This window comes from Amphiura filiformis, chromosome 7, assembly GCF_039555335.1.
Source record: "Amphiura filiformis chromosome 7, Afil_fr2py, whole genome shotgun sequence".
NCBI lineage: Eukaryota > Metazoa > Echinodermata > Ophiuroidea > Amphilepidida > Amphiuridae > Amphiura > Amphiura filiformis.
Window position 1 is genome coordinate 60,090,070 of NC_092634.1, and position 14,981 is coordinate 60,105,050.

The 14,981-nt window shown below is 35.7% G+C and overlaps 1 protein-coding gene across 2 annotated transcripts in view; it reads right to left on the reverse strand.

The window, feature by feature from the left end:
- Positions 1-448: 448 nt before the first annotated feature.
- Positions 449-14,981, reverse strand: part of LOC140156411 (uncharacterized) — a 53,762-nt gene continuing 39,229 nt past the window's right edge. The window contains exons 5-6 of one of the 2 annotated variants that reach the window (XM_072179361.1): positions 5,826-5,969; positions 449-558 (exon numbers count right to left, since the gene is read on the reverse strand). In XM_072179361.1, coding sequence (XP_072035462.1) covers positions 5,830-5,969 — 140 coding nt within the window. In that variant the 3' untranslated portion in view covers positions 449-558; positions 5,826-5,829. The remainder of the gene's footprint in view (positions 559-5,825; positions 5,970-14,981) is intronic. The other variant, XM_072179362.1, reaches the window with a different exon arrangement.

Below are 14,981 nucleotides of genomic sequence, written 5' to 3' on the forward strand. Positions count from 1 at the left end.
TCATATCGTTGGATGTATGCCTACGTGCTGAAATGAGATGGCATGAAAAGTAATTATTTTGCTTTGACTGACATTACAGTTGGGTATACAATGAGAGCCCTTGCATTTTTACTATTTTTCCTTTGGATTGATATAACATTTTTGAGATACACCACGTAGGCCTACTGACCGTAATATTGCCAAAATAGAGGTTTCCTGTTAAAGACGCGTCGGAGGTGAGCATGGCCTAGCGGTGTATGATTCAATATTGAGACACAAACAATAGGAATGGTATATAATGGGTTCTATTTTGACGTGGTTAACAAACTTGTTCCTTTGAAGTTTTAGATTTGAGTCTTTTAGATTTTCAGTCTCGTAATCTCCCCCGTGGTTTTCTTCCGTTCAACGCTTCACATTTTAACTGAAAACCTCTACTTTGAGGATGTTGCAATACTTACAGTCAGTCTATTGAATAATATAATAAATTATTGTTTTACTTTAAGACTTTAATTAAGAATAAAAGGCAAAGCGAGTTGTCGCTCCACCTGTTCAAGCTGTCCGTGGTTCCACCGTGCCAAGCTATGAATTTAAATATAATAATAATAATGATAATAACAATAACAATAATAATAATAATAATAATAATAATAATAATAATAATAATAATAATAATAATAATAATAATAATAATAATAATAATAATAATAATAACACTAATAATAATAATAATGAAAACTTATGATGCGCCAGGATGCTCATGGGGCTATGACAGAAACTAAACATTTTGCTAAAATTTTAAAAAGTTGTTTAAAGCTATAGCTGGCTGCTCCCTGGTGGTGTGTGCAGCGTACCGGTAAAAAGGGTCTTTTTTGGAGCTGCGGGACAAATAAGGGGGTGTCTTTTGGAGCTCTGAACAGTTAAAATCAGTGGTCTTTCTTGGCTTTCTGGTTAAAATTCGCCTGAAAAAACAGAAATGTGAGGAATGAGCAATTCAGTGCCTTTTTGAACTGAAATTATCAAAATCAATGGTCTTTTGGATCTTTATTTTGGTCAAATTAAGAGGATTTACCGGTATAGCTTATCTGATTAATCTGAAATATTTTTGTTAGTCAAAGAGGAATCCTTGACCCCCAAAACATGGATGTAGACACCAAAATTGCAACTCATGGGTGAAAAATAAGTAAATTATAAGGTATTTTAAGAGTTTTGGCGGCCATTTTGGACGCCATCTTGGATTTCTAGGTTATCTGATCACTCTGCAATATTTTTGTTGATCATAATAAAATCATTGACCCCCAAAACATGGGTTTAGACACCAATATTCCAACTCTGTGGTGAAAAATAAATGAATTATAGTAATTTTAAGATTTTTTGGCGGCCATTTTGGACACCATCTTGGAAAACCACTTTCCGGTAGCCCGATTTTTTAGGACTTTTTTTCTGTTGTTCCTGAGGTCCCATTGTACCCAAATCAGTTAAAAAACCTTTTGTTGCAATTTTTTTTGGGTCAAACCGTATATTCCCCGTCTAAGGGACTTTCGAGCTGCGATATCCAAAAGGGGTGTCTCTCCGGGGAACATACCCGTATGGTCATTTGTGTTCCGGGACCCGGGTCACTGCAGGACTTCATATTTGGGGCACCATCTGTATTTTATTAATCTGGTCATTAATCATATCCCTTCTAATAGTAGGCGTACGGCACTGTGAGTTAGGGGTTTACTTTCCTACATTAATGTTTTTTGACATCCTTAAGGGGTGGGGTATGAACGTTTGGACAGTATTTATTGTGGGACATTAGAGCACATCAGACATATCGAATTGCATTCTGAATACGAAGAATGTCCTTCTGATATCAAATAATTTAGATTTTTTGAAATTCGCAATTTAATACACATTTTATGGCAAATCATTAAAAATTGATATTTTGATATTTAACAGTACTTGAAGTAAACTTTATAAATCTGATGATTTATACTTAAGGTTAGCCGAAAGGTTTTTCATGCGCTTGATTTCAGAGGGGCGTAAGTTCATAACAGAAACAGCCATGCAGAAAATGAACAAGAGTACCGGGAGGTAAGCATACTTTAATAATTATAATAGAATATCGATCCACGGTCAAGACATGAAACTTGGCTCAGCTTGTGCCCGGAGCTCGTGGGGGGGGGCTCAAGCCGTTTTCGGCTATTTTCATGAGGATTTTATAAATTTTAAAATCGATTGGGCCCCATGAAGATACGCCACCGTCTAGAAAATGTGTTGATATTAAATTTATAGAGCCTTGATATCTTTGATGAAATAAATAAATAACATCAACAACATCACAAAGCAATTATTTGTAAATTGAATTTGGGAATATTCAACAAGACAGACTTAGCAGGCTTACAAATTTCTTAATTATATAAAGTTGAAAAACAATCAATCACTGTAGTCAGCGAATCAATCAAATATACAAAAACTAAAAAGAAAGGAGCAAGAAAGAATAAAGAAATAGTGAATAAAAAAGAAAAGAAAGAAAAAAGAAATGAAAAAGAAAAGGAGAAAGAAAAGAGGGAAGAACAGAAGTAAAAATGAGAAAAAGGGGAAAAACGAAATTTCAGCCACACGGGGACTCGAACCCACAAAAATTAATCATAATAGGTTCCAAGTCCAACGCTCTATCCGCTCGGCCACACATCAGCTTACACAATTGATTGTCCTCGAAGGGGATATATAATTTTAATTTGACGCAATGACGTGATCACAATTGCGTCCGCATAATGGCTCTTAGAATAAACACGCATGTCGGCGCTGAAATTTTGGACGAACCCGATGGAGAAAAACCTCGTTTTTTGCAAAACTAGCTTCAATTTGGAGTGAAAATCAAATGGAATAGCAATTGGCAGAATGTTGAAAAATAATGTAGGTATTCAATTGTCTAAATTAACGTCCCGTAATCAAGATATCGATAATTTCACAAACCAGCTTTTTCTCAAGCAAATTCTCCAAAATTTTCCCCCAAAACGGGCTTTTAAAATTTAATCGGTACTGTATTTGGTTCTTCCCCATGGCAACATTATTTCTTTGATCGATTTGTAGTACAATACAAAAAAGGAGAAAACAATCACTCGGCGTAGTTTTATACGGAGCGAACATTTGAAAAAAACTGCATGGAACGTGTTTTTGATCTTGTGAACACGGTGCGTAAAAATGATTTAAACGAAGGATTTTCAAACGGATTCTAAAATTTTTTATAAACACACAAAAATAATGTACAGATACATCCATGCACCAACATTTGACTCACTGCGATATTTGATTGCTGAGAAAACGCGGTTTTAGAGAACAATTTTATACGTCTTTTATACGTTTTTTATACGTTTCTTCGTGTAACCTTAAAGTGTATGTAGCTGGGATGAAAAGCCGACGATCAGTGGCGTAGATTTGTTTTCGCCATTGGGGGGGATGGGGTTAGAAAAAATTTCTTGAAGTCAGCACCTTTTGGCGACAAAATAAGGTTATGGTACAAATGCGCGCAAAGCGCGCGATAAATTTTGCAATATTAAAGCTAAACTGGTGAAATATTGTACAAAAGTTGAATAAATTCGCGCGGAGCGCGAAAAATTTAGCACTTTTTAGGTTGAAATGGCCAAATATGGGGTTAATTTGATTGGAAACCCATATACAGGCGTCAACATTGGGGGGGGGATGATTGTATGGATCATCCCCCCCCGCCCTACCGTTCTGGGGGGGGATAAATCCCCCATCCCCCCAGGATCTACGCCTATGCCGACGATCAATTGAAAATTTTGTCCTTTCGTATTGAAGATATGGATTTTTTTCCCAAAACACCAAAAACAATTAGGTCTATCAAATTTTTATAATTTGTCATAAAATTTGTATTATATTGTGATTTTCAAAAAATGAAAATTATTTGATATCAGAAAAACATGCTTCGTATTCAAAATGCAATTCGATAGGTCTGAGGTGCTCTCATGTCCCACAAAAAATACTGTCGAAACGCAATAAACGCTCATTTTAGATCCCTTAAACCTGAAATGATAAAAATTTGATTGGTTCGATTTTTTGCTATGCCCCGTGTGTTTCCCACGAGGTGTCGAAGGTCACAGTGGACCAGAATTTAAAAGAAGTCCAACTCCTGTGAATCAGATATTTGACATTTGACCTTATTTACGCTACGGTCTAAGATTTAATCCAATAGCCAGCATGCATGCCATCGCCAATGCATAATTTCAGTCTAACAATTCTCAGATAATTTTGGCACCTGAACATCGGATTTGAGGGATTTTTTTGCTACACTTTATTCTGGTGTACGTGTATGCGATCCCGGGTTTTTCAATAAACAGTGTTTTTCCACCATGGTGGGATAATTCTGAATTGACACTTAATTTGGGTGTACTTTGTCTTGGGTCCAATCTCTATCATGGAAAGTTTGCTATATCTTTTTACATATATGATTGTTTGTTCTAGATTTGGGTTTTAGCGTTTCATATTTGAAAGAACTAATGTTTAATTACAACATTTCGAAACCACAAACCAAAACTGGGTGCTATGATGTACAAGATTGGGCTACGAGTATGCATTTTACCAAGTTAGCAATAGGTAATTGCTTCATTTTGCATATGCATGACTTTCTTTATTATACTCAAAATCGGATTTTATTATACATGTTATAAGGAAGTTGTTTACGTGCATTAGGCTCTTTCACAGCCGGTTTCTGTCGTGTATGTTTGCGAGTGAGCCACAAGGAGACTGGGTTGCCAGGGACTACAAGACAAAATACCTGTTTCTGACTATAACTATTAGCTGAGACTAGTATTGGCACCCTACTGATAATGGTTAATTGGAAATCTGAAAATAAACACTTATTTTGTAAATAGATGATACTCTGTGATTATTTATGGATGGAAACTTAGGAAATTGCTGTTAATGGAAAAATTGATATATTAAACATACATTTTGTTTTCTCAACTATAAAAATCCATTCACAAATAAGGTTTTTAGAAACCATTTGACATTAAATATTTTGAACAATGGCTCTATGAAAAATGATATAAATGCACCCCTGCTGATCCAGGCTACTGATAAGTGGTCAACAAGTGACCACTAATTCAACAATTATAATGAGCAATTATCTGACCAGACAGGAACCAAGCTGGGTATAAGGTGCCCAGGCACCTGCACTGTTAACTAGGGTTAGTTTATACCATCACTAATTGATGTTGGGAGTGACACTAGTAGGGGGGTGTTAAATACCAGTAATTGGGGGTAGATAGTTGCTTTGGTTTTATACATTTTGGTAGAGCAACTGGGCAGTTAGTAGTAACAATTATAATCAACACATTCAGAAAATAAAGATTGAATTGAGCCAGGGAACCCCTGGGATTGAGTAATCAGTCTTTTTGATTATAATTGTTAAAAGGTCATCTGAGCCTGAGGTGGAATAAGTATATATTGTTGGATTGTCAGGATGTTCAAAGTCATGTCATAAAACGTAATCACAAAGTCGTCTGAATACAGGTTGTTGGATTGATGCGAAACTCGGTGGATGTGATTTCCATTGATCCCTTTGTTTGTACAAGTATAAATTAAGTATATATTAAATGTAGACCTAGTTAACACACATTTTCAATTTAGCTTATAGTATTTCATTGGTGGTATTCGTGGTAACAACATTTCCAACCCGGTTAGTTGTGCATGTGCTACACACAAAAAATTACTAGCATTCCAAGTACTTGTCAATGTAATATTATGAAACATGAATTTCATCCATGGTGTTGTCTTTTTAAAGACATTTCTTGTTTCGAATTATTACACGCCTGGCTTACCTACGTGTACGTCGTACTTACATATTCAACCACACTTTTCTATCTTATCTTCACAGCAGCCGCCGGATGAGAATAGCGCACACGAATTAAAACAGCTACACTGGTTGTGTTGGGAGTCAAACACATATCTGTTACAGTTCCCGTCACAAGACAGTGCGGCAGACACTACCAAAATAAATGATAACAGTGCTAAATAAAATGACTTAATCACTATGGATAAGCAGAGCTGATGCTTAAGCGTGGTAGTACGAAGGTTATATTGGGAGCTGTCTACAGAACTCCTTTATTTTCATATTAGGTATATCAAAACAAGAAAGCTGTCTCGTTTAATAGGTGTAGCCGGGGTGATAGTGCTCTCAAATACCACTTTCGCCATACTTGCATAAGGAGCTGTGCAATATTAATTAGGAGTCCTTTTAAGGTTTGCAAATACCCGGTGCAAATAATCCTGTAGACGTTGAAACTTGTGTTTTTGAACGCATTTCACAAACTCTCTATTATGTCCAACGCGTCCACATTGGCATATGCCAATAGCTGACTCTATCATGCTTACAATGTTCTAGCATCAGCCTGCATGTGAATGAAATATGCAGTAGCTTCATTTGACTAAAAGCTTCTCTAAAAACGTAACTTTTCCATGAAGGCGCTGGAACTGACAATAGCGATAACATCAAAGAATAGCAACACTGACTGCTAATCTGCAATTATCAATGTGAGGCTTTGAAATGAGCGCAATTATGAGAATAACTTGATGAAATTTAGCGCAATCATCAACCACATTTTGAAATTAGCGCAATTATGAAGTACATGTTGCAATTATGAAACTTTGTGAAAATGCTCACTGAAAATAGCACAATTATGAGAATACTTGTTGAAATTAGCGCAATTATGAACCACATTTTGAAATTAGCGCAATTAAAAACAAAATGTTGCAATTATGAAACTTTCAAAATGCTCAATGAAATAGCGCAATTATTAGAATAACTTGTTGAAAATAACGCTATTGTCAACCACATATTGAAATTAGCGCAATTATGAACAAAATGTTGCAATTATGAAACTTATGAAAAATGCTCATGAAAATAGCGCAATTATTAGAATAACTTGTTGAAAATAGCGCAACTATCAACCACCTATTGAAATTAGCGCAATGACATAAATTGGGCAATTATGAAACTTTCAAAATGCTCAATGAAAATAGCGCAATTATGAGAATAACTTGTTGACATTAGCGCAATTATTAACCACATTTTGAAATAAAAGCAATTATGAAGTAAACGTTGCAGTTATGAAACCTCTTCACTCTAGTGATAATTGTACTATTTTGCTATTTTCAAAACTTCTTCAAAAATGGCTTGAAAAGTAATCGCGTTATCAACCACATTTTGAAATTAGCGCAATTATGAACTAACTTGTTGAAATTATTGCAATTATCAAAAATGACTTCATGGTCTGGTCATTGCGCAATTTTGCGCTAATAGCGCAATTTTGTCATTTTCACTTTACCTCTTCACTCTAGTGATAATTGCACTATTTTGCTATTTTCAAAACTTCTTCAAAAATGGCTTGAAAAGTAATCGCGTTATCAACCACATTTTGAAATTAGCGCAATTATGAACTAACTTGTTGAAATTATTGCAATTATCAAAAATGACTTCATGGTCTGGTCATTGCGCAATTTTGTTATTTTCACTTTACCTCTTCACTCTAGTGATAATAATTGCGCTATTTTGCTATTTTCAAAACTTCTTCAAAAATTGCGCAATTTTTCGCTCAATTGTGCAATTTTGACATTTTCACTTTACATTTACGCATTTGTCCTGATAGCTGTGGATTTTTCTCCAAAGGCCTTGCTAATTTTTTAATAACATACACGCAGCTGGCTGCTAGGTCTGATGTTTACGCATTTATCCTGATAGCTGTTGGCCCATTCCATGTCAACTCCAGGGATGTGCACCGCAGCACCTCTTCAATTTTTTTCTTTTTCTGTGTGGTGGTAGATATTGATGAGAAAGTACAATCCCGAAAATTTGAGCTTCATACTCCATTTCGTTTTCCCGTGGCATCAATTTGAAATTTAGGGGGTCAGTGTAAAAATGTGTCACAACGCGAAAGACGACGTTTGGAGGTCCATAAATGTATAAAGGGAACCCTTTACAACTTTAAAAGTATGTATCCTGGAATACTTATTTGTGTAGAATTCAAATCTGGCATCAGAAAACTTGTAACTCCTTTACTTTAAAAGATATAGGGCCCTGAAAATGCAACTTCGTCCACCCAGGACCAACTTTGGGGGGTCAGAACTCCAAAAGTAAAAATAATTTTACTGTCAATTTTTTTGCCAGTCAGAGCCCTTTGGTAGGACATTACTCTTATCCAATATTGAGCCTATTCGAATAATTTTAGCTGAGATATTACCCATGCAAAACCCCAATTGTACATTTTTTGTACATTTTGACCCCCCTGAAAACCAATGTCAGACATTTTGCCCCACCATCAACTTCAGGTATGTTGAAGATATGTCCTTGGACATCATTTCTGAGAGATATTGGCTTTGGGACTCGATGGCTTCAACACATCACTTAGGTTTGCCTACTCCATAGAGTTGTACACATTTTTTTTTTCGCATGTATAATGACCTATGTACAACTCTATGGAGAATGCAAACCTCACTGATGTGTTGAAGTCATCGAGTCCCAAAGCCAATATCTCTCAGAAATGTTGTCCAAGGACATATTTTCAACATACCTGAAGTTGATGGTGGATCAAAATGTCTGACATTGGTTTTCAAGGGGGTCAAAATGTACCAAATATGTACAATTGGGGTTTTGCATGGGTAATATCTCAGCTAAAAGTATTCTAATAGGCTCAATATTGGATAAGAGTAATGTCCTACCAAACAGTGGACTTCGGGTATATATATAAATGCGCATATATAAATGCGCACGTGACATCTACAAGTCGCCATACCGTGTTCAACGATGTAAGGTACCCGGATGTGCACAAATTCCACACGCAAAAGTATAGGCGAAAATGACAGGTTACAAGGAAAATTGGCTTTGCAAAATAGTGGCATTGATTGCAAAGGGCAAAATAATTTGACCCGAAACATAAACTCTTTATTTGGATTTTCCATTACGGAAAAAAAAAAAATTATGACGGAAAAGCTAGATATAGCTGATTTAAAAAGTTATATTTCATTATTTCCGTGCTAAATGGGCGTGGTAATTGGCCATATTGATGACGAAATGTGATTCTTACTGGCATTAAGGTCAGAACTGGGTACCTGCCGATGATGTTATTTGATAATGTTTGCACGTAGGGAACTTAGGGGGCTGCCATTTTCTTCGGAAGGAAGGGGTCATGGATTTATTTATTTGGGAGTCAAGATAAGTATCCCCCTCCCCCCGTAGTGCCGCCAATGAACATAACTCTGACCCTAATTTTAACTCTTAATTATAACGTAAATTGAGGAAACTATAACTTTAGCCCTTTTCGGTATAATGACCCGCTCAAACTAATAGGCTAGATGTCAACTTACTCATTCGCTCGCAAATTGACAAAAAAACTAATTCAAAATGTGTTTTTAAGCACCTTTTTGTGTCCCCCATGCTAAATCGGTAATCTGTACGCCCTTTGTCACCCTTTGACGTACAATTTAGAGTATAAACACGTAGATGACTGTACATGATCTAATCATCCCGGCTGGAAGATGTTGAGGAAGACTCGTATACTACATCACGCTCATACGTTATATGACAATATGACGTACAATCACGTATGTGATGCATATTCAGCTAGTAAGTTAGATCATGGAAGTAATACACATGGAAGCTGGTCAAATACTACATCAAAGTGAGTATCATACTTGCCGCGATACTGAACAAAAGCAGTACAGTTGAAAGTGGAACAATTGAGTCATCGCATGGTCAACTTGTACCATGTCTAAAATCAAAGTTCCCGCTTAAAAATCAATAGCAGTACGAGGTCGTGTTCTAAGTCCTGACAATGGGCTGTGTTATATTACCGCAGTGCATGACTAGTTTTATGAACACAAACAGATTTTATAAAATCCCTACGTAATGGTCAGAATGCTATCAGTATAATTTATTTAATTTTATTAAAAGTATGTAATTATGTGAAAACCTACCGATTAAATGTATACATATGCTAGACTTTCAGATAGCAGTTTTAAAACAGAAAATGAAATGAAATACAGTTTATTTTACGCAAACTGTAAAGATAATACCCGACTCTGGAACATTCTGGTCAACAGCAATTTCGGGCAGCCCCGGGCACACAAATAGATGCGGAATTCATTTTATAATGTAAAGCATGTGCCAAGTGCGCATATCAATTATTACCGCTAATTAGCGGTTTAGACGTAAATGCATGATTTCCAATATTTTGAAGTTTAAGAAAATCTGTAAGTATAGGGTAGAAATCGATATTTTGAATGGATTTCTGTAATTATGGATTACAAATCTAACATCCCTGTCACCTTTTTCCGAATAAAAACAACATACTTGAAACATAATCAAGAAAAACACGATTTTTGCTCAAAATAATAAACCTGTAAATAAACGAACTGGCAATACAGGCGGCAAGTCTGATCCACATCAAAGACACGCTGACTACATTGTTATCACAATAGCTTGATACGTACACTCTATAGAATGTTACGTAAATAATTCAATAGGTGTTGGATCGACCAGCTTCCATGTCTCTTACTTCCATGGTTAGATCTACAATCCCCGAAAAATGTTGTTGAAACGCTTTAGGCATCTTGAATGAAATCAAAAGTGTATTTTTAATGTGGATAAAAATGTTCAATATTTGGAATTAGATGAAAGCTGGGCCATCAATTAACACTTTTCCTTCCCCACCCCCATCATTCAATGTTGCGACACTTTGGAGACACGCTGAACACATTTGCACGTTTCAACATTGCACGGGGGGAGTGGGGGGACTTATTTTCCCCTAAAGACGCTGTAATGTTTCAACACATATTTCGGGGATTGTATGAGGCAATCGCTAAAATTAACATCTGATTTTAAACTTTTGGCTGTAACTTTAAAACTACTTGATAGAATTACTCCAAATTTTCAATGAATATTAGTTAATGCATAAACTATGATGTGGATATAAAATAAAACAACTTATTGTATCAATTTTGACTATATCGCCCTGCACTACAAGCAGGTTGCACCCATCACCTGTGTATATGTCTACAATCATAGATTGAATACAATAGCGCTCTTTTCAAACATTACTAATCTTACAGATGTGAGTGATCAGCATGATATAGTTCAGTGGATATGTATCGCGTGAACGCTGCAGTGCAGGGCAATATAGTCAAAAACGACCTTTTTCACCTTTTTCAGATCAACGCCCTCCCCCAAAGCAAAAAAACAAAACGAACCAATAAAAAATCGCATTAGTACGCTCATGAAGTAGGCCTACTCATGCAGAAATATCTTTAAAATTGATCATTTTATTTGCGTGAAATGGTAAAGTGGGATTGTAAATCGTCCCATTGAATCACATAGTGATTTGACGGTTTACCATAGTCTAATACTGAATATTAATACAAGGAGTTTCTTTAATTTAGAAATGGTAAACCGTTGACAAAATTCATAATTTAGGCCGATTTGGTGTCAACTTTTATTTGGAAAGTGTTTTGTTTGAAAGCTTGTTCAAAACTACATCTAATTTTACTATTTTACGTTTTGTTAGCTCTAACATTATTTACATTTTACTGATTTTAGCAAATGTAAATCGTCTGTCGAGATTTACCATTTTCATAATCACGAGAAAGCAATGCGCACCCATATATCACGGAATCCCGTAATTATTTCAACATGACAGCGTGGTGTAATGGACAGTACTTCAGACGGTGAAACGAAAGGCTAGTGGTTCGAGCCCCAACAGTTTCACTTTTTTCTTCTTTTTTTGTGTGTGACTTATTCAAACCAGTAAACTTTTCTTCTATATTCATGACAATTGACATTGTGAAACACGAAAATAAGTTTTAAAACCCTAATTTATCTATGGCATGATAATTGATTGTTTTTTTAATTGTAATAAAGACACACATAGATCCGGACATCTTTAAATGTCATGAATATGGGCAATATAGCAATTGTCAGATAACACTAGTGGAAGTTTTGGATGAGAAAACGGACATTTTGATGAGAAACGGCCAAAATGGTGAGAATTTAATTTTCTCATTCTTTTGGATGAGAAAATAATAATCGGGGATTAGCAATTGTCACCAGTTTTAATAAGACAATAATGATTGACACACACACCAGGAAGTTTCTCATCCAAGAGAATGAGAAAATTACATTCTCACCATTTTGGCCGATTCTCATCAAAATGTCCGTTTTCTCATCCAAAACTTCCACTAGTGGTTGTTAAGCAGTGTTTGAGTTGGTGGTGGTGGTGGGGGGGGGTAATAGACAGTCGATAACCGACAATCAATGATCAATTAATTGTCAATATTCAATTAAATTCTAAAACCTAACACGGAAATGATGATCACAGACTGTCATGTTCAATCGCAGTCGCTAAGGATGATTAGGGGGGGTATATTTGTGTGGTTGAGGGTGGTGGAGGAAAATCGATAATCGATTATCGTGTAACCCCCCCTCCCCCCCACACACCCCCACGTTCAAGTTTCATACGTTTTCATAAGTATTTACTTATAGAGTGCTTGCACATAAGGTCATTAGTTCAAATCATCTCCTCTATAGGCACGCTCCAGAAGATATGCAAATGGATGCAGTACAAAAGAATTATTTGACCACTATCTAAATAAAAGATTAGTTGTTTTATTTTGTGCCCACATCATAGCCTATCTATTAATAAATAGTCATGGAAATTTTTTCAGGCGGTACCTATGCATTGAACTATATCATGCTGATCACTCACATCTGTAAGATTAGTATGTATGAAAAGAGCGCTATTGTATTCAATCTATGATTGTAGACATACACAGGTGATGGGTGCAACCTGCTTGTAGTGCAGGGCGATATAGTCAAAATTGATATAATTAGTTGTTTTATTTTATATCCACATCATAGCTTATGCACTATCTAATATTCATTGAAAATTTGGAGTGATTCTGTCAAGTAGTTTTAAAGTTATAGCCAAAAGATTAAAATCAGATGTTAATTTTAGCGATTGCCTCAGACAATCCCCGAAAAATGTTGTTGAAACGCTTTAGGCATCTTGAATGAAATCAAAAGTGTATTTTTAATGTGGATAAAAATGTTCAATATTTGGAATTAGATGAAAGCTGGGCCATCAATTAACACTTTTCCTTCCCCACCCCCATCATTCAATGTTGCGACACTTTGGAGACACGCTGAACACATTTGCACGTTTCAACATTGCACGGGGAGTGGGGGACTTATTTTCCCTAAAGACGCTGTAATGTTTCAACACATATTTCGGGGATTGTATGAGGCAATCGCTAAAATTAACATCTGATTTTAAACTTTTGGCTGTAACTTTAAAACTACTTGATAGAATTACTCCAAATTTTCAATGAATATTAGTTAATGCATAAACTATGATGTGGATATAAAATAAAACAACTTATTGTATCAATTTTGACTATATCGCCCTGCACTACAAGCAGGTTGCACCCATCACCTGTGTATATGTCTACAATCATAGATTGAATACAATAGCGCTCTTTTCAAACATTACTAATCTTACAGATGTGAGTGATCAGCATGATATAGTTCAGTGGATATGTATCGCGTGAACGCTGCAGTGCAGGGCAATATAGTCAAAAAACGACCTTTTTCACCTTTTACAGATCAACAACCTAACCAAAGCAAAAAAACAAAACGAACCAATAAAAAAATCGCATTAGTACGCTCATGAAGTAGGCCTACTCATGCAGAAATATCTTTAAAATTGATCATTTTATTTGCGTGAAATGGTAAAGTGGGATTGTAAATCGTCCCATTGAATCACATAGTGATTTGACGGTTTACCATAGTCTAATACTGAATATTAATACAAGGAGTTTCTTTAATTTAGAAATGGTAAACCGTTGACAAAATTCATAATTTAGGCCGATTTGGTGTCAACTTTTATTTGGAAAGTGTTTTGTTTGAAAGCTTGTTCAAAACTACATCTAATTTTACTATTTTACGTTTTGTTAGCTCTAACATTATTTACATTTTACTGATTTTAGCAAATGTAAATCGTCTGTCGAGATTTACCATTTTCATAATCACGAGAAAGCAATGCGCACCCATATATCACGGAATCCCGTAATTATTTCAACATGACAGCGTGGTGTAATGGACAGTACTTCAGACGGTGAAACGAAAGGCTAGTGGTTCGAGCCCCAACAGTTTCACTTTTTTCTTCTTTTTTTTGTGTGTGACTTATTCAAACCAGTAAACTTTTCTTCTATATTCATGACAATTGACATTGTGAAACACGAAAATAAGTTTTAAAACCCTAATTTATCTATGGCATGATAATTGATTGTTTTTTTAATTGTAATAAAGACACACATAGATCCGGACATCTTTAAATGTCATGAATATGGGCAATATAGCAATTGTCAGATAACACTAGTGGAAGTTTTGGATGAGAAAACGGACATTTTGATGAGAAACGGCCAAAATGGTGAGAATTTAATTTTCTCATTCTTTTGGATGAAAAATAATAATCGGGGATTAGCAATTGTCACCAGTTTTAATAAGACAATAATGATTGACACACACACCAGGAAGTTTCTCATCCAAGAGAATGAGAAAATTACATTCTCACCATTTTGGCCGATTCTCATCAAAATGTCCGTTTTCTCATCCAAAACTTCCACTAGTGGTTGTTAAGCAGTGTTTGAGTTGGTGGTGGTGGTGGGAGGGGGGTAATAGACAGTCGATAACCGACAATCAATGATCAATTAATTGTCAATATTCAATTAAATTCTAAAACCTAACACGGAAATGATGATCACAGACTGTCATGTTCAATCGCAGTCGCTAAGGATGATTAGGGGGGTATATTTGTGTGGTTGAGGGTGGTGGAGGAAAATCGATAATCGATTATCGTGTAACCCCCCCCCCCCCACACACCCCCCACGTTCAAGTTTCATACGTTTTCATAAGTATTTACTTATAGAGTGCTTGCACATAAGGTCATTAG